At 40.9% G+C, this 25,574-nt stretch overlaps 1 protein-coding gene across 7 annotated transcripts in view; it reads right to left on the bottom strand.

Moving 5' to 3' along the window:
• USP6NL (USP6 N-terminal like) overlaps positions 1 to 25,574 on the bottom strand; it is a 218,382-nt gene that overhangs the window by 114,143 nt on the left and 78,665 nt on the right. For 6 of the 7 annotated variants that reach the window (XM_048836606.2, XM_048836608.2, XM_048836607.2 and 3 more), the window contains one exon: positions 1,331 to 1,404. The exons of the other annotated variant lie outside the window; for it this stretch is intronic. In XM_048836606.2, the coding sequence (XP_048692563.1) occupies positions 1,331 to 1,404 (74 nt within the window). The remainder of the gene's footprint in view (positions 1 to 1,330; positions 1,405 to 25,574) is intronic. 7 annotated transcript variants of the gene reach the window in all.

Raw genomic sequence — 25,574 nt, 5'->3', positions numbered from 1 at the left:
ACAGTACATACTCACGGTATGTCTACACTACCCGTTGAATTGGTGTGAAACGATCGATCCAGTGGAGGTCAATTTATCATGTCTAATCTAGACACGATAAATCAACCCCCAAGCGCTCTCCTGTCGACTCCTGTACTCCACCGCTGCGAGAGGCGCAGGTAGATTTGACAGGGGAGTGGCAGCAGTCGACTCACCGTAGTGAAGACACTGCAGTGAGTAGGTCTAAGTATGTCGACTTCAGCTATGTTATTCACATAGCTGAAATTGCGTAACTTAGATCGACAACTACCCCCCTCCACCCCAGTGTAGACCAGGGCTTAGACTGAGGTTTGGGAGACACAAATGGCTCTTTAATGCGTCTCCTGCAGCTCTTTGCAACACATATTAAAACACTGTGTGATTTAATTATTAACCAGTCTAAGCTATTAACCAATAAGGATGCTTTTATTATGTTACTAACCAATTAAGTTATCAACCTGCACTAAGTTATTAACTTCTTTGCTGTGAGAATAATATATACTACTATTTTATAGATATAGATGTATTATAGATATAAATATGTGTGCATGTAACTAAGTATTTCCCCGTCATACCATTTAAATATGCATATATTACTATAGCCAGGTACTACTGTGGCTCTGCTGAGTAATGTTGATCACTAATTTGGCTCTTGAACCACTGAGGTCTGAGTATCACTGGTCTAGCATGTAGTATGGCTACCAATGATACTGTGATAAGACTATGCGAGTAAGATGTAGGCATGCATAATCCAGTTGTATTATATGACAGTCTTACTTGCTATATGGTTCAAAAACATCACAGGCTGAAATTATTTTCTTTACATAAAATAGGTTACAATAGCAAATCAATGTGGGTTTTTTTTCTTTTTGATTGCCATTACTGATTTAGCATTAAATTTATATTATCATGCATCAATAAAGAGTTAAAGTATGTGTATCCTCAAAAAAAAATAGTGTCTCTAGATCAATACCTTGGTTTGACTAAAAAGCATCAATCAGAATAAATAAAACCCTACTGGATGTAAGACACAGGCACCTCAATACAAGTGAAAGAAAAATGACAAAAATCTTAAAATAGCCCTGAAGCAACTTACATACATCTGAAACTTAAGATCATCAAACCATCACCAAAAACACGTAGAAAAAAAATAAAGCAAGCTCTCCTAATGTTAATGTGTACTGAACACGATGCAGAATATCACACAGAATATTTTAGAGAAGGCTATTCATTTTTGAACTTGCCAGAGGAAGACCACATTTCAATTTCTAATAGTCAATGACAAAATTACACTATTAACAGGAGCACTTACTTTGTCATACTTGGCAACTATCTCAGCTCGTTCTTGGGCAAGTTTGACAGCAGCATCCTGTTCGGCATCTGAATCTGTTCAGGATTAAAATAAAATGTAACTGAGGTTTACTCTCTCTGTAATCGAGAACTGTTGAAAAATAATTAGAGAATAAATCTTATCACACCGACATTAGGTCCCAGGAGTACCAAAATAAATACAGTGAAATGAAATATGGTGGTATAACCTGAAAAGTAACAATCTGAATATTGTTCAAGATCAATAAAATTGTGCACTGTTCCAACTGCTGAACAGATGTAACTTCAACTCTCAAACCTGCAATCTAACAACATATTTTATTTCTATACAATTATAAGAAACGGAAGAGCTAAAGCTTCTTGTGATAAGATGCATTAGGAACTTCTGAGATACCACTACTGAGTTTTTGTGATTCTTTCACAACTTTCACTAACCATAGTGAAATCATTCATTGATTTTCTCCTTTTTAAAATTACATCCATCATGATTTGAGATGTTACAATGCTATCTTATGTGGAAAAGGGTTGGCATGCCAATGCTGAAGTATTTTCTCCAACCTTTCCGAAAGATGGACGTTTAAATCTTGAAAAGAACTGGAAGACTGAAGGCCTCAGGGCTACAACTTCCACATGTGCCTTACCCTTAAGAACTCAGATATCGCAAGTAATGCTACAATGCACGTTATTACCACTTCTAAAAAAAATTTAAAATTAACAGTGTATGAGTAATTCCCAAGATTCATAAAGTTGCAGGATTAGAATACACCAGAACTATTAAAGTAGCAGCACTCGAATGAACTCTTAGGACACTGGCTATTCCCAAGGAAGCAGTGAAGGAAGAGACGGGTCATATCAGGAACTGAAGCTAGGGCAAGAAAGAGCTAGTGCAGCGGGAACAGCATGACACATCAGGATGATAGGTCTGACACATGCGAGGAGATGGGGCCTTCCAGCTAACTGAAGTAACATTTCACTGTAGCACTGGGGTCAGAGCATTAGCCCTGGTCTACCCTACGAGTTTAGGTCAAATTTAGCAGGGAAGTAGAGAGTCAAACAAGGGGGTGGGTTTTCATCAAGGAGAAACAAACAGAACTGTCACACCGTAGCCTGGCCAGTCATGAAACTGGTTTTCAAAGCTTCTCTGATGCACAGGGCGCCCAGGTGTGCTTTTCTAATCGCCCTGGTGTCCAGTTGTGCGTAACTGACCGCCAGGCAATTTGCTCAACCTCCCACCCCGCCATAAACATCTCCCCCTTACTCTCACAGATATTGTGGAGCACACAGCAAGCAGCAGCAACAACAATGGGAATATTGGTTTCGCTGAGGTCTAACCTAGTCAGTAAACTGTGCCAGAAAGCTTTTAAATGTCCAAATGCACATTCTACCACCATTCTGCACTTGCTCAGCCTATAGTTGAACTGCTCCTTACTACTGTCCAGGGTGTCCGTGTATGGCTTCATGAGCCATAGCATTAAGGGGTAGGCTAGGTCCCCAAGGATAACTATAGGCATTTCAACATCCCCAATGGTAATTTTCTGGTCTGGGAAGTAATTTCCTTTCTGTAGCTATTCAAACAGACCAGAGTTCCTGAAGATGTGAGTGTCATGCACCTTTCCTGGCCATCCCACGTTGGTGTTGTTGAAGCATCCCTTGTTATCCACCAGTGCTTGCAGCACCATTGAAAAGTACTCCTTGCTGTTTACGTACTGGCTGCCAAGGTGGTCAGGTCCCAAGATAGGGATATGCATTCCATCTATCACCCCACCACAGTTAGGGAACCCCATTGCAGCAAAGCCATCCACTATGACCTGCACATTTCCCAGAACCACTACCCTTGATAGCAGCAGCTCAGTGATTCCATTGGCTACTTGGATCACAGCAGCCCACACGGTAGATTTACCCACTCCAAATTGATTCCCAACTGACCAGTAGCTGTCTGGCATTGCAAGCTTCCAGAGGGCTATCGCCACTCACTTCTCAACTGTAAGGGCTGCTCTCATCTTGGTATCCTTGCGTTTCAGGGCAGGGGAAAGGAAGTCACAAAGTTTCATGAAAGTGCCCTTACGCATGCGAAAGTTTCGCAGCTACTGGGAATTATCCCAGACCTGCAACACTATGCGCTCCCACCAGTCTGTGCTTGTTTCCCGGGCCCAGAGTCAGCGTTCCACTCCATGAGTCTGTCCCTATTGCCACCATGATGTCCATATTGCCAGGGCCCGTGCTTTGAGAGAAGTCTGTGTCCATGTCCTCATCACTATCATGATCGCACTGTCGTCGCCTCCTCGCCTGCTTTTGCGGGTTCTGCACATACTGCAGGATAATGTGCGAGGTGTTTGCAATGCTCACAACAGCAGCGGTGAACTGAATGGGCTCCATGCTTGCCATAGTATAGCGTCTGCAGTAGAGCACAGTTGCAGCAGAAGCGGTGGATGACAACGGATGCCACGAGAATAAGGTATTTATACAGAACGACGAGAGGACCTGAGAGGTGGATTCATGGTACCAGGAAAGCAGGAGAGCAGAGTTGCAGCAGAAGCGGTGGATGATCATGACGGTTAGCAGTCCTACTGCACCGTCTGCTGACGGCAGTATGACATCTGTATGGAAAAAAGGCGCGAAACGATTGTCTGCTGTTGCTTTCACGGAGGGAGAGGCGACTGACAACGTGTACCCAAAACCACCCGCGACAATGTTTTTGCCCCATCAGACATTGGGAGCTCAACCCAGAATTCCAATGGGCAGGGGAGACGGCGGGAACTGTGGGATAGCTACCCACAGTGCAACGCTCCGAAAGTCAACGTTAGCCACGGTGGTGAGGACGCACTCCGCCGACTTAATGCACTTAGTATGGACATATACAATTGATTGTATAAAATCAATTTCTAAAAATCGACTTCTATAAGATCGACCTAATTTTGTAGTGTAGACATACCCTTAGAAAGGATCTTGTTGACTGAGAGAAGGGAGTAGAAAATAAAATGAGAGCATGAACAACTCGACTAGCTTATCTGGCTCCAATCACAAAGTAAAAAGTAAACTCAACCCTTAGTTTTCCAGTGGTAAAGGAGGCATGTAAGATGAAAGAAAGTTAAGATATCTTACCAACTAACATTTGACAACGATCAAGTAACGAATTCAAAAATGGTTATGGCATCAGAATTAATGAAGGAAACAATCTTCCACCAATGGAAGATTTTCATCTTTTTTTTTTTCAAATAGCAATAAACTTTGAAAAAAACAGCTGTCAAAAAACATTTGGTATTTAAAAAATACATTCATTTCAACACTCTATTTTCATTCACCATTTATTCCTTGAAGTGAGCATCTTTGTAGTGTATTATTTCTCTAGAAAGGGAACACTCCAAAAGTATATGCCATGAAAAATGGTAAATTTTAAGGGATTCTACATAAAAGCATCATATTCCAAGAAGAGACTTTTTATTGACATACTTTTCAATATTTGTTCCATCCTTATATTTCCTTATGCGATTTACTATGACTATTTTCCAGGACAATGGCTTTCCTAGATATTTCCACTAACCAGATTACAAATAAAGGCAGAACAGTCTTGAGAAGAACACATTTTCTTACTGATGCTTAACTCAATACAAGATTAACTGTAACAAATGGATTGTAATGAGCAATGAATGAGAGTTAAGTATCCCTTAATATGAAAGGAAAAAAAATAAAAGCTTTACTATGTTAACCAAGGAGCCAGTTAAAGGTAATTGCTGTTAGAAAATTCTTAACACATTAAGTTTTGCATTTGATGTGGTGGTTTTCTTTTTTTGTTCTTTTAAAACCACAGCTGATAGAATAAAACGTGCAGGTGTCCCATCTGCAATCAGGTTTCGGGCAACATACAGTACCTGTACAGTAACTTCTCGCTTAACGTTGTAGTTATGTTTCTGAAAAATGCTACTTTAAGTTTAAGTTTTTACAGCATCCCAGCCTTAGAAGACAAAATCTTTGTTTGGCAGACAACTGTAAAGATGTAGAACCCTGCTTTCACTCCTGAAACTCTAGAAATGTATTTCTAAACAGGATCAAGACATGAATTCTACATTTTGGGGAACTATGTCCCTATTCAAATGAACCTTCCCTTACTGAGGGCAGAAGTACCAAAAGTTCATGCTGCTGTGGGATGTTTTTCCACAGCCTCCCCACATCTTCCAAAACTATATTCCATTCCCTTTGTTATATCTCTCCTCCTTTCCTCACCATCGCTGCTGAAGTCATATTTCCTCATGTTATCGGGTGATTTATAGTGTAAATTCCTCAGGCCAGGGAGCTTGTCCTTTTCAATAAAAACAAGGAGGTGTCCTTGTGGCACCTTAATGACTAACAAATGTTTTTGGGCATAAGCTTTTGTGGGCTAAAACCCACTTCATCAGATGCATGGAGTGGAAAATACAGTAAGCAGGTATAAATACACAGCACATGAAAAGATGCGGGTTGTCTTACCAAGGGGGGGAGACGGGGAAGGTCAGTGCTAACGAGCCAATTCAATTAAGGTGGAAGTGGCCTATTCTCAACCTTCTATTAAGCTATACCAAACTAATTTAATTATATGTTAATTCATCCACACACAAAAATTGGAGAGCAGCTTGCAATGGGGACAACCGGTTATATTTTGGAAGATAAAGGACATAGCATGGTCTTCCTTACAGAAAGAGTGCTTAAATATTTCCAAGTTAGAAGTTACATAATGGCTCAGCATTGAGTCAAATCTAAAAACAGAAATCTGATAGAAAAGTTATTTTTGAAATATCTGCGCAATTCCAAAAAAAAAAAAATAATAATTTTACCACCTTTTATCACAATGAAAAGCAAAATTTACAAAATCACTTAGGCGTAGTACTGTATGGAATATCTACAACAAAAAATTATGATTAAAAACATTCTAAACTTTTCTGATTTAAAATTTGCATTATTCAAAAAAATCAATGATTTATTCAAAGGCCAACTGATAAGATTTCAAATGAGGTTGACAATGGGGAATTATCAATCCGAGTTGGTAAAGGGACATTATCAACTCATCAGGTTCCTTTGGGATCTGTTCTTATGATGCTATTCAATATTTTTATCAATGACCTGGACGAAAATATAAATTCATTCCTAAGCAAGGTTGCATATGACCAAGATTGGCAGTGAGTGAATAACAATGACGACAGGTCACTGACACAAAACAATCAGGGTCACTTGGATGGCTGGATGCAAAGAATCAAAACATATTTTACATAGCCTAACTCAAGAAAAGAATGCAGTCCATACTCACAGGATATGGGACTGTATTCTGGAAAACAGTGACTTCAAAAGGGACTACAAAGTCATTGTAAAAAGAAAAGGAGTACTTGTGGCACCTTAGAGACTAACCAATTTATTTGAGCATGAGCTTTCGTGAGCCACAGCTCACTTCATCAGATGTGTACCGTGGAAACTGCAGCAGACTTTATATACACACAGAGAATATGAAACAATACCTCCTCCCACCCCACTGTCCTGCTGGTAATAGCTTATCTAAAGTGATCAACAGGTGGGCCATTTCCAGCACAAATCCAGGTTTTCTCACCCTCCACCCCCCCACACAAATTCACTCTCCTGCTGGTGCTAGCCCATCCAAAGTGACAACTCTTTACATAATCAAGTCGGGCTATTTCCTGCATAGATCCAGTGAGAAAACCTGGATCTATGCAGGAAATAGCCCGACTTGATTATGTAAAGAGTTGTCACTTTGGATGGGCTAGCACCAGCAGGAGAGTGAATTTGTGTGGGGGGGTGGAGGGTGAGAAAACCTGGATTTGTGCTGGAAATGGCCCACCTGTTGATCACTTTAGATAAGCTATTACCAGCAGGACAGTGGGGTGGGAGGAGGTATTGTTTCATATTCTCTGTGTATATAAAGTCTGCTGCAGTTTCCACGGTACACATCTGATGAAGTGAGCTGTGGCTCACGAAAGCTCATGCTCAAATAAATTGGTTAGTCTCTAAGGTGCCACAAGTACTCCTTTTCTTTTTGCGAATACAGACTAACACGGCTGTTCCTCTGAAAGTCATTGTAGATAGCCACCAGAATATGAGCTCCTACTCCATGATGATGTCACAAAAAAGAACACACACAATACCTGGATGTATTAACCAAGGTAACACTGAGAAGGAGCAATATATTACCCCTGTGTACAGCACTGGTGAGATCACTAGTGAAATACTGTGTCCATGCTTTTAAAGGGGAATTGAAAAATTGGAGACAGTAAGGGAAAAAAGAAGAACTATAAGAATGATTTGTGAACATTAAGGAAAACTGGAAAACATTCCTCACAATGAGAGACTAAAGGAACTCAATCTATTTAACTAATCTTCTGAATCAAGGAGAAGATTAAGAAGTGACTTATCTTTCTACGACATATTTTAGTTCAACCACAAAGTTGGTGAGCTACACATAGGAATCCCCAAGTGACAGTAATGGTCTACATTATAGAGGCCATGACAGACATAACAGTTCCATGTCGCCTTAAAATATATGAATGATGATTAACAATAATGACATTTGTCATGGTCCATTGTGGTATTGATTGGATTTTGTTTCTTTAAAGATATTTTTTTAAAAATCCACAGGTAAAAACACATGAAAAACAAACTTCCTGGTTATTTAAAGGGCTCTAATCACAGCCAGTTTATAATCATTCATGAGCATATGTTTAATAGCTAAACACGGAATATGGAGGAGTGGTGGGGAGAGGAGAACGTTCCTTTTATATTAGCAGGGAAAACACTCAGAGAATGACACTTAGAAATAAAGCAGCTCATCTTGTACATTTGACTTTTCCACATTTGTGTGCTACTTTCAAATTAAAACCAAAGGTTAACCTTAAGTAATAAAGGTTGAAAAAAGATATGTTTATACTTCGCGTTACAGATATATACTGACAGGCTTCAAAGATTAAGTCCCCTATTTATCCACAGAACAGGAACAGTACTGATACCACCAGTGCAGGTTTCTAATGTACCAATGGGCCTCCAACCTGACCTGAAGAAACCCAAAACTTCCAAGCCCATTTAATACTTGACCTCTCTTCTGAGGCTGGCAACAAAGGTGCCAATTAGTGCTAGTATTTTTAGATGTGTTCACTTATCCAAAAAAACTGGATTCCTGCCAACTAACTTCATACAGAGCATTAGAAAGTAGCAGCTATCTTATTTGCGCCTCATCTTCTATTTTTAAATTAATCAAAGGGAAAGTAAGGCCTGCTGAACTGGGTAGGTGTGGACTGGCCTCAGAATTAGGGTTGCCAACTGTCTAATCATACAAAGCCAAACACTCCTGCCCCACCCACCCACCCTTCCCTGAGGCCCTGCCCCTTCTCCAAGGCCCCGCCTCCCTCCCTCCATCTCTCACTCTCCTCACTCACTTGCTGGGGCACTGGGATGGAGCGCAGGATGAGGTGGGGACTCTGGACTGGGGCCGAGGGTTCAAGTGCAGGAGGGGGTGAGGTGTGCAGGCTCTGGGAGGGAGTTTGGGTGCAGGAAGGGGCAGGGGGCTGGGGAGCAGGAGAGGTGAGGGCTCCACCGGCGGCACAGTGGGGTTTAGGCAGGCTCCCTGGCTGCTCTGGCCCCGCGCCACTCCAAGAAGCAGCCAGGAAGCCTGCCTTAGCCCCGCTGCAGGAGGCACAACCCCTGCAGCTCCCATTGGCTGCAGTTCCCAGCCAATGGGAGCTACCAAGTCACGTGCTGCCCCCAGTGCTGGAGACCTCTTGCTTCCCCCATACACTCCAGGGGCCATAGGAGCCTGCCTTAGCCCCGCTGCACTGCCGGACTTTTAGCACCTAAAATTTCCTGGTTTGGCTCCTGTAGCCTCTGGGAGATAGAGCCTGATTCCAGGAGACTCCCAGCAAAACCAGGAGGGTTGGCAACCCTAATCACAACAGGTATAATCAGCAGTATAACTGCTTCCTCCTCTGCTATCTGAGCAATATTTAGCACAGACAACTTATTTTGCTCCCTGTTCCCCCACTTGGGGGTGTAGGATTATCCTCTTGTTTCAGGAAGAGTTAGAATACCTTCTGAAAACAGGAAGTAGGATTGGACACCCTGATGAAACAAGCTGATGATGGAAGGCAAAACATTACATAGCCTTATTCAAGAGATGTAGGCAACACATTTTGAGGCCTAAATAGATCTTCTGTAAAAGGAAAGCAAATGAGTTTCGGATGTCAGCATTACTCACGAGTGACAAAGCCACAAGTGAGTTATGGCAGACATCCCAAATGAATATCAATAAAACTTCCATGACAACCAGGTTTGCTGCATGTGCCATATTTTAAAATGAAAACAATATTTTAGAAGAGGTTTTAAAAATATTTAGACTCTTGTATTTCTCCACCTGTTAGGGAGTCCAGCATATTGGTCTCAGAGGAAAACAAATCAAAAACTTCAAATTTAAGTTACTGTGACGTTGGACCTCATAATGCTTTATGGAAATATGCTTATGAATCTATATATGACATAACTGGAATATGTCTTGCGCTACATATGCCATGTAACATATCTCCGCAAAGCTTATGATCTACTGAACATATTCATCCTATTTGTATGCATGTATCATTTTTGTATTTGAAGTTATGAATATTGGCTGTGTACTTGTTTGATTTTAAGTTGCCTCAGTAAGGCATTTGGTCAGCTTCTTAATAAAGGAATTTGCAAGTTAAGTGCCCAATCAAGAAACACTTAATGGACAATGGAACCTTGGAAGACTCCAATCCATATAAGAAGTCTACCTGAGGACATTCAAGGTAGCATGTGAACAATGGCTGCCACCTGTAAAGTCCTGAGTCATGCATGGACACTTGATTTGCCCATGTGATTCCCAAAACTCCATCTTGTAGCTAGGTTTCTGCATAGGAAAGAGGAAGGGGTCTCCACCCACAAGAGAAATTCTATTTAAGCCACTGGGAGACCCCTCCATTTTGTCTTCAGCTGGCTCAAGAGATACCTCTCCACCCACAAAGGATACCTGAAAGAAACTGGAACAAAGGACAGTAACTCCAGAGTGTGAGTGATTGCTGGACCCAGACTAGGAGGGGACTAGTCTGTAAAAGAAGCTTACTGGAACATCTCTGAGGGTGAGATTTAATCTATAATCACTTTTACTGTCAGGTTTCAGAGGAACAGCCGTGTTAGTCTGTATTCGCAAAAAGAAAAGGAGTACTTGTGGCACCTTAGAGACTAACCAATTTATTTGAGCATGAGCTTTCGTGACCTACAGCTCACTTCACTGTATCAGGCTTAGACTTGCGTGTTTTATTTTATTTTGCCTGGTAATTAATTTTGTTCTGTCTGTCATTACTTTGATCCACTTAAATCCTATTTTTTGTATTTAATAAAATCACTTTTTACTTATTAATTAACACAGAATATGCATTAATACCTGGGGGGGGGGGGGAGAACAGCTGTGCATTTCTCTCTATCAATGTTATAGAGGGCGAAAAATTTATGAGTTTACCCTGTACAAACTTTATACAGGGTAAAATGGATTTGGGGTTTGGATCCCATTGGGAGCTGGGCATCTGAGTTGAAGACAGGAACACTTCTTAAGCTGTTTTCAGTTAAGCCTGCAGCTTGTGTGGGACGTGATTCAGACCTGGGTCTGTGTTTGTAGCAGGCTAGCATGTCTGGCACAACCAAGCAGGGTTCTGAAGTCCCAAGCTGCCAGGGAAAATGGGCTTAGAGGTAGTCCCAGCACATCAGTTGCAGTTCCCAAGGGGTTTTCTGTGATCCAACCCATCACAGATACCTCTAAAACTGACATAAAATAGATTTCCTATACATACGGGACAAGATTTTCTTTAAAAATATATTCAAAGCAAAGACTAGAGTAACCAGATATTCAGTTTTCGACCAGAACACACAGTCGAAAAGGGATCCTCACACTGCTGACCAGGCCGTTGACTGTCCGGGTGACAGCGCCACGCAGCAGTATTGGCAGGCTCCCTGCTAGCCTCTGCACCCCGCGGCTCCCGGGAAGCAGCCGGCATGTCCCCCCTCTGGCTTCTATGTGTAGGGGCAGCCAGGGGGCTCCGCACAGCCAATGGGAGCTGGGGGGGGAGGCGTCTGCAGTACGCAGAGTTGTCTGGCCGAGCCTCCGTATAGGAGCTGGAGGAGGACATGCCGCTGCTTCCAGAAGCTGCTTGAGATAAGCGCCTCCCAGAGCCTGCGCCCCTGAAGGCCCCCCCGGCACCCCAATCCCCTGCCCCAGCCCTGATCCCCCTCCTGCACCCCAACTCCCTCATCCCAGCCCCATATCAGAGCCCACACACACACACCGTGTACCCCAACACCTGCCCCACCCCAGAGCCCCCTCCTGCACCCCAAACCCCTCATACCAGGCCCCACCCCAGAGCCCACACCCCCCCCCGGAGCCCTCAACCCCACTCACATCTAGTCCCCCTGAGCCAGCCCAGTGAAAATGAGCACGAGTGAGGGTGCGGATAGCAAGCGACAGAAGGACAGGAGGATGGAGTGAGCGGGGATGGGGCCTTGGAGGAGGAGCAAGGCAAGGGTGTTTGGTTTTGTGAGAGTAGAAAATTGACAATTCTAGCTAAAACTCCTAAATCCATATTTAGACTCCTACACAAGTGATCTGATTCTTAAAGAACTGAGCACCAAGCAGTTCTCACTGAAATGCTTTTCAGAGAAAAAGGAGAGAGAGGACAGATAACTGAAGACAACTCTGGAAAAATAGATAATCCTGAAGTATTCTAGGAAAGTAAAAGAAAATTCCAGTGAACCTAGGAAGGGACAGAAGGTGCTAAACAAAAGCAAGTGAGATGTAGTAAAACAAATAAATATATAACTGAAAAGCATTTATCTCTGGAGTAGAACACAGCAGCAACTTAGCTACTGAAATGCATACAGCAACCATATTTATCAGTTAAGGAAACAGAGAAGAATAATGTAGTCAAATGAAAATAAAGAATAAACCACACTACTTTTAAAAAATAATCTGGAATAAGATTGCATGCGAACGTACTATAATGAAGGGTCCCCCCTCCCGCCCCCACCCCATTAAGGGTTTTTTCCTTTCAGGATAACCATTCAAAGAACAAGATCACTGAAGAAGAAATGGTACTTAAACAATTCAGCTCTCTGCAATGTAATTTACAAAGTCTAACCTTTAACACAACTAAAACAGAACATGTCAATCTCACAAGCCCTTCAGTGAACACACACACAGCTACCTCAGAAGAATACTGAAAGCTGAGACACAACACAACTGTGTAGATGGGACAATATATCAGCACAACATATTTTCTCAGGTTGTTTGATGATTATAAAACAGTTCTATGTATACATTTTTATTTAAGGACTGGATCCCTGTTCACATTAAGGGTACTTTTATAAGTAGTTCATAAAGAGTGAATAAATGATTAAAAGATGCTATAAACATGTTACAGATATGAGTGGTATGTGTTATAGAGGATTATAAATTATAGATGATTTTGAACCCTGGCTACAGGTAACCTATTGACATGTTGGAGTATATATATATATATAGCAACTGATTAACCATTTATTAAAGCAACTATTTATCATTTATTAATCCTTTATAATTTTATAAACTGGCCTTCAAGAAACTTAATACACCACAATGTTCTCTCCCTAGAGAGTAACACTAGTATCTCTCTTTCCCTATGGATAAAAGATACCTACCCCACTTTCTCTACCCATTGTCATTTATAGTTTCTCAGATTCGCCTCCCTCCAATCAATGTTCCACATTTCATTCTCTGCTACAAGTATCATAACTAGAATCCTACCAAATTCACGGCCATGAAAAACACATCATAGACCATGAAATCTGGTCTCCCACCATGAAATCTGGTCTTTTGTGTGCTTTTACCCTATACTATATAGATTTCAGGGGGGAGACCAGTGTTTCTAAAATTGGGTGTCCTGACCCCAAAAGGAGTTACTGGGTGCTCAGTATTGTCACCCTTACTTCTATGCTGCCTTCAGAGCCGGGCGGCTGGAGACCGGCAGCTGTTGGCCGGGCGCCCAGCTATGAAGGCAGTGCCCCGCCCGCAGCAGTGCAGAAGTAAGGGTGGTAATACCATACCAACCCATCCTTATTTCTGTGCTGCTGCTGGCGGTGACTCTGCCTTCAGAGCTGGGCTCCTGGACAGTACCTGCCACTCTCCAGCTGCACAGCTCTGAGGGCAGCGCGGCCGCCAGCAGCAGCACAGAAGTAAGGGCAGCAGTACTGCAACCCCCTCCTACAATAACCTTGTGACTCCTTTTTGGATCAGGACCTGTCATAAATATAAAGGGAAGGGTAAACCCCTTTGAAATCCCTCCTGGCCAGGGGAAAGCTCCTCTCACCTGTAAAGGGTTAAGAAGCTAAAGGTAACCTCGCTGGCACCTGACCAAAATGACCAATGAGGAGACAAGATACTTTCAAAAGCTGGGAGGAGGGAGAGGAACAAAGGGTCTGTCTGTGTGCTGCTCTTGCCAGAGACAGAACAGGAATGGAGTCTTAGAACTTTTAGTAAGTAATCTAGCTAGGTATGTGTTAGATTATGATTTCTTTAAATGGCTGAGAAAAGAATTGTGCTGAATAGAATAACTATTTCTGTCTGTGCATCTTTTTTGTAACTTAAGGTTTTGCCTAGAGGGGTTCTCTATGTTTTTGAATCTAATTACCCTGTAAGATATCTACCATCCTGATTTTACAGGGGGGATTTCTTTATTTCTATTTACTTCTATTTTTTATTAAAAGTCTTCTTGTAAAAACTGAATGCTTTTTCATTGTTCTCAGATCCAAGGGTTTGGGTCTGTGGTCACCTATGCAAATTGGTGAGGCTTTGTATCCAACATTTCCCAGGAAAGGGGGGGTGCAAGTGTTGGGAGGATTGTTCATTGTTCTTAAGATCCAAGGGTCTGGGTCTGTAGTCACCTAGGCAAATTGGTGAGGCTTTTTACCAAACCTTGTCCAGGAAGTGGGGTGCAAGGTTTTGGGAAGTATTTTGGGGGGAAAGACGCGTCCAAACAGCTCTTCCCCAGTAACCAGTATTAGTTTGGTGGTGGTAGCGGCCATTCCAAGGATAACGGGTGTAATATTTTGTACCTTGGGGAAGTTTTGACCTAAGCTGGTAAAGATAAGCTTAGGGGGTTTTTTCATGCAGGTCCCCACATCTGTACCCTAGAGTTCAGAGTGGGGGAGGAACCTTGACAGACCTGTACAATTACAACACTGAAATTTCAGATTTAAATAGCTGAAATCATGAAATTTACCGTTTTTAAAATCCTATGACCATGAAATTGACCAAAACGGACCGTGATTTTAGTAGGGCCATAATCGGAACACTAATCCAAATAAGCACAGAAGACCTAGTAACATGAGCAGCACAGGCTGCTGAAGCACGGCATTGAATTTTTTGCAATTAAAGTTATGAGAAAGTTACTGAATTTTAAGATGTCCAAAAACTGCCCTACCACCCTGCAAACAAAAGACTATCAGAGAGCACTGGTCTGGGAATTAAGTGAACTAGGTTATAATCTCAGCTCTGCCAGTGATTCACTATTACTTACTTCTCTGTGCCTCAGTTCCATCTGCTAGTTATAATTAGCTGCTGAAAGACTAAGTTAATTTAGTTCTGTAAACTTCAAGGTGCTCAGATGAAAGGTGCAATAAAAGTAAAAAGGATCATATTATTTCATATATATTGAAATGGAGTGCCCCACTATCTTGTCATTTTCCTCACCATGATTCATTTGCAGCTGCAGGGGTAAAAAGGAACCAAAGAGCCATGGAAGATGCAAAGTTATTTCCCATTACTTCACTCAAATTCTTGCTTGCTTGCACATTCCACAGCACAAACAGCCAGTTGCATTGGTATAAACTACTAACTGCAGGCACTATTAACAGCTGTTCTGCATCTGCAACACCACATTCAAAGCTCATCTCAGAATGATGTTTGGAGGGTTTGGGGTTTTTTTTTAAACTGTGTGGTCAAATCAGAGGGTTCTTTTAATGACAATAATATTCATTCTCCCTTCCTATTTTAAAATCACAGTACTTTACAGTGAGTAACTGATATAACTGGCCAATGCACTCTGACCGAAGAATATCAGGATTCCTGGAAACCATCCTCAAACCACTCACCACACAAAGCTTCCTCCAGGACACAACTGACTTCCTCCACAAACTCTGCAGCATTTAGAGCAGAGGTGGGCAAAGTATGGCCCCACAGGCCACATCCGGCCCCCGGGACTCTCCTGCCCGGCTGGCTAGCCCTCTCCCCTGCAGCCTCAGCTCACTGCGCCGCTGGTACAATGCTCTGGGCGGTGGGGCTGCGAGCTCTTGCCAGGCAGGGCAGCTGCAGATCCGTGGCCTAACCTGGTGCTCTGTGCTGCACAGTGAGTGGCTGGCTCCATCCAGGCAGCGCGGCTGCCTGGTGCAGCCATGCCGCCAGCCACCGGTGCTCCAGGCAGCGCAGTAAGGGGGCAGGGAGGGTTGGATAGAGGGCAGGGGAGTTTGGGGTGGTGGTCAGGAGGTGCAGGTGTGGATAGGGGTCCAGGCGGTCAGAGGGCAGGGAACATGGGGGCAAGGGTCCCAGGGGGGACAATCAAGAAGGAGAGGAGGGGTTGGATGGGGTGGCAGGGGGCAGTCAGGGGACAGGGAGAAGGGGTGGTTGCCACTTCCCTGTACACCAACAACATCCTTCACAATAACGGCATAGCTGGCTGCCTCAAATATTTACATGACAATCGCCAAACTCATCCATTTCATCCTCAACCACAATCATTTTACATTTAAAAAAAAAACTTTGTCCAAACCACGGGAACAGCCAAAGGTACTAGGATGGTTCCCCAATATGCCAACTGCCTCATGGGCCACCTTGAAGAAAAATTTCTGAACAAATACAACAAAACCAATGAAACACCTGAGATTCACCGATTACATTTTCATCCTTTGGACAGATGACAAACTCCTTCAGATTTCCACCACAACTTCAACAGCCACCATGCATCTATTAAACTCTCTCTGGAACACTCCCATTCCAACACTCCCAGTAAACGTCCTGGACACCACGATCAGCTTCAACCATGGAACCCTACAGACAACCATCTATAAGAAACCCCCCGGATCACTATACCTACCTTCACAGATCCAGTAACCACCTCAAACACACCAAGAAATCTGTTATCTACAGCCAGATATTCAGATACCACAGACTATGCTCCAAGGAGAAAATCCAAGGTGTACACCGTAACGCACTCAAAACCGCCTTCAACAAACAAGGACACTGCACCACAGAAGTAAATCACATCAATCAAAATACCCCGAGAAAATCTGATTCAATACAGAAATTAAACCCCCTCCAACCGCATACCTCTTGTTGTCACCTACCACCCACACTGGAACCCATATGGAGTATCATGAAATAATTACAGGTTTCAGAGTAGCAGCCGTGTTAATCTGTATTCGCAAAAAGAAAAGGAGTACTTGTGGCACCTTAGAGACTAACAAATTTATTTGAGCATAAGCTTTCGTGAGCTACAGCTCACTTCATCGGATGCTTTCAGTGGGAGTATCCAGTTTTGAGAGCTCATTCTTAATCTTTCCCTGTTTGCTGTAGAGGATGTTGATCAGGTGAAATAATTACAACTCCTCCTATGCAATGAGGACCCCATTCTGAAAGAAATCTTTCCTGGCCTTCAAAAATCCCCCAACCTCGCCAAGCTCATCATCAGAAGCAAGCTCCCCACAGAATAGGACACACCAACTCAAAATGGCACCAGACCCTGCCAGAACAACAGATACAAAGTCCCAAGACACATCACCACTGCCACAATGATCAACACCCTGCCCAACACACCCTTCAAGATCCATATGTCCTACACATGCCTATCATAACATGCTGTACCTTTTCCAGTGCATTAAATGACTCAATAGCAACTACGTGGGTGAAAACAGACAATCACTATGCTCTCAAATAAAGTCACACAGGAAAATGATATAAGACAAAAACACCGTATCACCGGTGGGTGAACATTTTTCACAAAGTGATCACTCTATATCTGACCTATCAGTCGTCATCCTCAAAGGAAACCTGCACAACATTTTCACAAGACAAGCCTGAGGGCTTAAATTCATTACTTTTCTAGACACTAAAAATCATGGACTAAATAGAGACACTGGATTTATGACTCATTTCAAACAATCTGTAACACACTAACCAACCCTCCTTTTTGTCCTATGACTCAAAGAGGTGCTAACAGGCCACTGTACCTTGAATGGTCCCTAGAATATGTGCTAACTATTTATGCTAAACAATTTGTTTGATCTTGTATTTAGCTGTGACAGTACCTTTACTGTCAGTACCTTTCCCAGACCTGAAGAAGAGCTCAGTGTAGCTCAAAAGCTTGTCTCTCTCACCAATAGACGTTGGTCCAATAAAAAAATATTTTTCCCACCTTGTCTCTCCATTATAAAAATAATAATTTATCATGGCAAATATCCTGTCCCCCCACACCACACACACACTAAACCTGTTCTAAACAGGTGTTGGAAAATATTAAACCCCTTTTACTGTATTTATTTCACACACACACAAACACACACACTTACTTCAAAGGCAGATTTTCTGAGCTGTGAAAACAAGTTAAAATTAGGTTGGAAAAAAGTTGAAATACCACTTAAATAATAAGATTTGTCAGAAAAGAAATGGTATTAAAATTTAAATTACATTTCTTCAAATTTCTATTGTTAAAGCCAGGGTGCTTTATTTTAGTACTATTAGATATCCATCGGCAAAGTAAAACAAAAATTAGATATGCTAGGATAGTAAACAACCTCTTCTAATTCTTAAGGAAGCTAAATAAGAATTATAGATTCTTAAATTAAAGCACTTAAATTAAAATATTTTACCATTCTTTAGATTTTGATTTCCTGTCTGGTCCTGGCAATTATACATTGTCTTAGTCTTCATGTCATAAATTCATTTATTTTTGGATCATATTACTGTATCAAGTAAATAGTAAGTGGCGTAAAACATGCTAAATTTCTCTTTCCTCTTTTCCAACTGCTTCAGATAGCCAAGTCGTTTTGTAGTCCACATAGCTATAATGGAATCACTGCAATTAGAAAAGGGGGAAGCACAATCATTCAAACAAAGATTGTGTTTGTTCAAAAGAAGCATCTTTCAGCCTACACACAAGTATTATCCATTGCAGCCTACAGCCAGCATTCCAACTAATAATAAACAAGTGAATTTGAACAAGCAGCTTCACTATACGTTGTTCCTGAAACACATCATCTTCACAGCCACACTCTTGGCTAAATTCTTTTTGGTGTTTACCACAAACTAAAGAGACCGTATTCAAAACTTTTGGAGAGGTATAGTTCCAGGTGTCCCATTTTGAACTTTGCTCATTTAGAAACAAGTTTAATTCTGAAAGCAGGAAACAATGTAAATTTGTAGAAATATAGTTCAGTTTTCCAATCTCTGCCTGAGCTGGAGACCCATCTGGAAGTCCCTGGTCAGCACTCCTTAAAAACGGACTGCAGGGTTTCCTTATTCTCTAAGTTATTGACAGAACCCTAACTCTCTCTTTAGGTCTAGGTATCTAAGTTTAGAATCTGAAATACCTAGCAAAAAAACACCACAGACTTTCAGGAGTTGATGGCAATCCTTTCCTAGACAAACTTGCTCAATATTCAGAAGTGACAGAATCCATCTTTTTCCTCCTCCTCAGAGTATGAGCAACATGCCTCAGGTAGAATGTGACCACGATTCGTCACCAAATTTGGTCCGCTGGTTGGATCATTAGTTTCCCTGACCCAGGCCGGATATGAGGGGGAGTGTGACGTGATGAAAGCTTGTAACTGTGAGTACAGTACCCTCAGAACTGGAAAGCAATCCCAAATTTCACATATTCATACATACAGATCAAGACATCCATCTAACCTTTAAGCATATGTAGCCTTTAAGCATATTTTCTTCAACAAAATGCTAGTAATTATCCAGGGGTTACATCTGGGGACTGGGACACAACAACAAACACTGTTGCAGATCCTGTAAGTGATTCCCTGCATAACTTGAACTTTGCGAACTCTAGATGCAAGACATATTTGGGTCTGATCCAACTCCTATGAAGTCAAAGAAAAGATTCCCATTGATTTCAGTGGGCCTTGGGTAGGGCCCTAAAAGTGCAAGGCATTATTACAGAAGTAATCAGTTTCATTTTTATTATTTATCCTATTCACTGGTGCCTCCCACTGATTCAAATGACTTTTCCAGTGGTTTTAACCCTCCTCCTTACACCCTTCATTGTGGTACTGAATCTGGAAATTATTTTTAGCTCCAATGTATTTAACATTAACTGCTAGCCTGTATCAGATACTCAACAGTAATAAGTTTAGATGGTTTATCTTCTCAACGTAGTATGTTAATAAAATGTACCAATACCAAATGCCCTTGTAATTATGGTGAGGATACATGATCAACACCAAAGAGTTCATTATAATTGAATGCAGACCTATTTGGTGTGCTCTCCACTACTCCGCATATTTGCTTCAGGTAGTGTGGTTCCTTGTGGGTAACAGTTTTTCTATATAATTTTTTAAAAGTATTTTACCAACTTTTCTTATGATAAATGACTGTAACAAGCCTGTTAAAATGAATTACATTTATTTTTCCTTATCTTACAAGCTATTCCCTTACTTTTCAATGTATAACTTTGGTGGGGGAAAGAGCGTGAAAGGGATTTGTACAAACTGACTAACTTGCTCATTACACAATAGCTTAGTATGTTTCAACATAGATCCCTCTGAATTATGTAAAAATAGATAACTGACATTTTAATGATCCTGAAATTCTTATACAAGGTTCAAGGATAGTGATTGTAAACAGGTGTGTTCTCCTACCTTTTTTTTCATTTTGTTTTTAATTGTTTTTTTTTTAAATCAAACTCACAAGAGGAATTACACAAAACATACCCAATAAAATGAAAGACTCACATGAAAGGGCTAGTTTTTGGCCTGAGAACTAGAGTTATTTTTCCAGAGGAGTAGTCAGACAAGAGGAAATACAGAGATTTAAAAAAAAAAAAAACCAGGAGTACTTGTGGCACCTTAGAGACTAACAAATTTATTTGAGCATAAGCTTTCGTGGGCTACAGCCCACTTTATCAGATGCATAGAATGGAACACATAGATAGATACATACATAGAACATGAAAAGGTGGAAGTTGCCATACCAACTCTAAGAGGCTAATTAATTAAGATGAGCTATTATTAGCAGGAGAAATAAAAAAACTTTTGTAGTGATAATCAAGATGGCCCATTTCAGACAGTTGACAAGAAGGTGTGAGGATACTTAACATGGAGAAATAGATTCAATTTGTGTAATGACCCAGCCACTTCCAGTCTCTATTCAAGCCCAAGTTAATGGTATCTAGTTTGCAAATTAATTCCAGTTCAGCAGTTTCTCGCTGGAGACTGTTTTGGAAGCTTTTCTGTTGCAAAATTGCCACCTTTAAGTCTGTTACTGAGTGACGAAAGAGGTTGAAGTGTTCTACCGGTTTCTGAATGTTATGATTCCTGATGTCAGATTTGTGTCCATTTACTCTTTTGCATAGAGACTGTCTGGTTTGGCCAGTGTACATGGCAAAGGGGCATTGCTAGCACATGATGGCATATATCACATTGGTAGATGTGCAGGTGAACGAGCCTCTGATAGTGTGGCTGAATCATAACATTCACAAACTGGTAGAAAACTTCAACCTCTTTGGTCACTCAGTAACAGACTTAAAGGTGGCAATTTTGCAACAGAAAAGCTTCCAAAACAGTCTCCAACGAGAAACTGCTGAACTGGAATTAATTTGCAAACTAGATACCATTAACTTGGGCTTGAATAGAGACTGGAAGTGGCTGGGTCATTACACAAATTGAATCTATTTCCCCATGTTAAGTATCCTCACACCTTCTTGTCAACTGTCTGAAATGGGCCATCTTGATTATCACTACAAAAGTTTTTTTATTTCTCCTGCTAATAGCAGCTCATCTTAATTAATTAGCTTCTTAGAGTTGGTATGGCAACTTCCACCTTTTCATGTTCTATGTATGTATCTATCTATGTGTTCCATTCTATGCATCTGATGAAGTGGGCTGTAGCCCACGAAAAGCTTATGCTCAAATAGATTTGTTAGTCTCTAAGGTGCCACAAGTACTCCTGTTCTTTTTGCGGATACAGACTAACATGGCTGCTACTCAGAAATCAGAGATTTTTAAATAATGTTCAAGTTTCCCTGTGTGGCTATTTTCTACATGAAAACACATTCCAAGTGCATTCAAACATGTGCCAAAAATAAGCTGAACACTATTAAGGTTTCTTCAATAGAATTGGCTGTAGTTATAGGCATGTGGGGGGTGAGGGGGAAGAGGGGAGAGATGGGGGTAGAGAATGTAACATATATAACACAGGAAAGCAAAAATTTAACTAGGCTGTAGGGAACTTGACTAAACACTCACCTTTACGAACGACCCAATTTCATTGCAACAGAAGACTGACAGTTCTGTAAGATTTCCTGTGAGATTCTGCATATTACACTGATGAAATAAGGATTCTTTGGAAACCAGGCTCCATGATAAATTATAAATAATAATACTACAGCAACTATCAACTTCAAAGCACTTTTACAAACAATCTTCAAAGGACTCCAATAAAGTAGGTATTATTCACTCTTTATAAATGAGGAGACTGAGGCAGAGGTGTTAAGCAATTTATCACAGAGTGTGTCAGAGACAAGATTAGAACTCAGGAGTTTGTCACACAGTTACAAAGAATTTAAAAATAAACTATCGCCACACCACACTTAAATAACAACTCATCTGAGCATCCAAAGAAGCTTTATAAACATTAACATCAATCCTCAACATCGTTATTAAGTAGGTACGAGTTTTTATAGTAGAGCTTTACTAATGTGTACTCCTTATTGCGAGAACACTGAAAATGACTGAATTTTACCAGCAAGTAAGTGAGCAAACAAAAAAGCACATCACAAAATATATTTTGGTAATTTGATGCGTTTGGTTTTAATTAGTAACACTTCACATTATAGTGTTTTATATAAATTACTAAGAAAATCTTAATATTTAGCCTTTACACTGCACTTTACTATAACTAATATTTTTATCCAATTTGGAAGCTGTAATCTGAAACTTCACTACAGCATCCTACTATTCACTCTTTGCTCAGTACACTTTTTAATCATGTGAATTATGGGGTAGAGAGATCATCAGTACACTGGGAATTAAATGCCCATTTTACAGCTGCACCCTATGTGCAAATGGATAAACACTTGTGGATGAGAGACAGGTTTTAATTTACTGAAGGTCAACACAGCAAATCTCTGCCAGAGCCCAGAGATATCAGGGTGGCTAGACCACTGCTCTAACTACCAGAATTCCCTACAAGCGATTTGACAATATTCCATTCAAGAAAAACAAACAGGATTCTGGAAATACAGTAAAAATGTTTAAGACAAATATTCTATGGCAGAAAAGTTAAATGAAAGACTTGGGCTGGGCACATTTTGAGCTTGGCAGGACAGTATCTATGGACCAGTTCTGCTTGTGCTACAACTAGCTAATTTTGTATGTTCTCAGATTAGGTCATCTTTAGCTCTCCTTCCTCCAATGGGTGTAGTCAGTATCAGTCCTTGTTTACAGTTAATTATTTTCTGTCTCTGGCTGGTATGAATGAATGGCACTTATGATAAGATCAAGTATCACTCACTTCATGTGTAAATCATCCTAGACGTAGAAATTAACCACTATTCTGTCTAGATTAATGACAACCCTGCAACCAGCTGTTGGGTGATCAAAGCATACTGTATTGCCACTGTTTAAGAAGACAGTGAAGCACTGTCTCCATAAATACTATAACCAGAAGCTATGAAACTGTAGAACAGTCTCTATAAAACACAATATACTTTCTAATATTCATTTTACAACCTTCCATGAAAAAATTAAATTGACAAAAAGAATTCATAAAACTCCTATTCTGGCTGTAATTCGCATACTTGTAATGTGCTTTTGGCTTTCCACATTTGTTTAAGTCATTGTCAGCCTTAAACATGAATTTCACAACTTTTCCCAATTTTTGCCATAAATAAGTAAATCCATTTATTCATGTCTGAATACCAATAACATTATAGCAGAATTTTCAGAAGCCCTCATGACCATCTCTAACTTAGAGCACTCAGCAGCTGACCTTCCAGGGATCGACTGCATACTATCCATCCATTTCCTCGCTGATTGTCCTATTACAATGACCCTCCATCATAATAACTTTGTCAAGGTTATCTGCATCTCCATACCTGTGACCAAAGTACATAAGCTTGCATCTATTGATTTCTGACACCAGGGTCTACTTCTCTCCAATAATTTGTGCCATAATCTTTATACTATTTTATATTTTAATAAAATACTAATACAGCAGTTAATCTACTAATGTTAAAGTGCATTGAGGTGTGTTACCACACAAGTGGCATTAACAAACATTGCCAAGAATTTTATCACCATCACCATCGTCCCTACAGTCTCTCAGAATAACATCCTTTAAATTACTGCTCCACAGATTTATTCTGAAAGCTGAACCACCAGGATGATAAAATCAATCAATCCCTTTAGTCATGTCATATTTTGTTTGAAATGTAGGCACAATTAGCTTTCACTTAAAACAGACTGTATAGTTCTTCAGGGTATGGTATTTCCTTTTTCTTACATATTTTGATAAGCAATGAAATAGTTAACAGTGATGTCATTTAAACTATTATCATTTGCACCTGATTTAACACCCACTGAAATGAATGGGATGGTTTACATATCAGAGCTGTTTGAGGCTCTTTCCAAACTCACTCAGACATTGCTGCACAGGTTACACTGAGGGCATGTTTTCAAGGCTCTCTTTGCAACCATAACAACTAGAAACTTGCATGAAAATGTAAAAGAAAAAGAGAAAAGGAAAAAAGGAAAAGAAGAGACTGTAAAGTAACTGAGTCTCCTGTCTACCCCATCTTTTGGCTAGTGTTTTACTTTCCTTAGGGAAACACTATTAAGTATAAAAAGTCACTTGGTTTTTCAGGTCATACATTAGTAAATGTAAACCTATTTTCACACACATTTTTACAAATAGTATGTATTTCATACATGCATATACTAAACACGAACAAGAAAACACATTGTGAAATCCAGGTAAAACAGACTGGATTCTTTTTTTTTTTTCACCCTTCCTAGCTCTCTCTATCAAATGAGCACTACTCAACCAGTCACCAAGGTCAACCTTAATTCCCTTTGTTTGATGACAATGTTCTTGTGGAATTCATCTTTATTTCCTACTACTTGCAGCTTCAAATTTGGCATAAATTTCCCCTTATGAAAATGGTGTGTGTTAACAATTGTTAATATTTTGTTTTTCCCTCTATCATTTATGTTCCTTTGGCTATGTGTAGGACCCTACCAAATTCACAGCCGTGAAAAATGCATCATGGACCTCAAAATCTAATCTCCCCCCTGAAATCCGGTCTCACTTGTGAAATCTGGCAAGTGTAGGGGAGAAGCAGGGCTGGGAGCTCTTTATCTTGTACTAGTCTCTAGATGCCAGTCTCAGCCGGGCTTGGACTTGCTCTTTCCCTGCAGGGGCCGCTCCTGGGGCTGGGTCAAACTCACCTCTGGGAATCTCCACTGGCTGCAGGTAGCTCCACGACTGTGGGTTGGGAGCCCAGCTCTGAACGTGGCAGCAGCAGCACAGAAGTAAGGGTGGCAATACTGCAACCCCCCTATAATAGCCTTCTGACCCCCACAGTTACAACACAATAAAATTTCAGATTTAAGTGTCTGAAACCGTGAAATTTATGATTTTTAAAATTCCATAGCCGTGAAATCAACCAAAATGGACCCTGAATTTGGTAGGGCACTAGTTATGTGTCATTAGCAGTGTGGTTGTGTTGATTTCTGGTATCTGTACTGCTTTGCATTATTTCTTATCCAGGAAACACATCAAGGTTGTAGCAAGGATTTTTTTCCCATTCAATTCACAGAGGACAAAGTTGGTGTGTCTGGATGTGACCTTCCTTGGTGACTATGACTGAGCAACACTGATTCACTAGGAAATTGATGGTGTATGTGTAGATGTCTGTGAGAGAAGCTTATGTAGGCAGATATAA

This window comes from Caretta caretta, chromosome 1, assembly GCF_965140235.1.
Source record: "Caretta caretta isolate rCarCar2 chromosome 1, rCarCar1.hap1, whole genome shotgun sequence".
NCBI lineage: Eukaryota > Metazoa > Chordata > Testudines > Cheloniidae > Caretta > Caretta caretta.
Note: the sequence above shows the minus strand (reverse complement) of the source record. Positions and strands in the feature narration are given on the sequence as shown.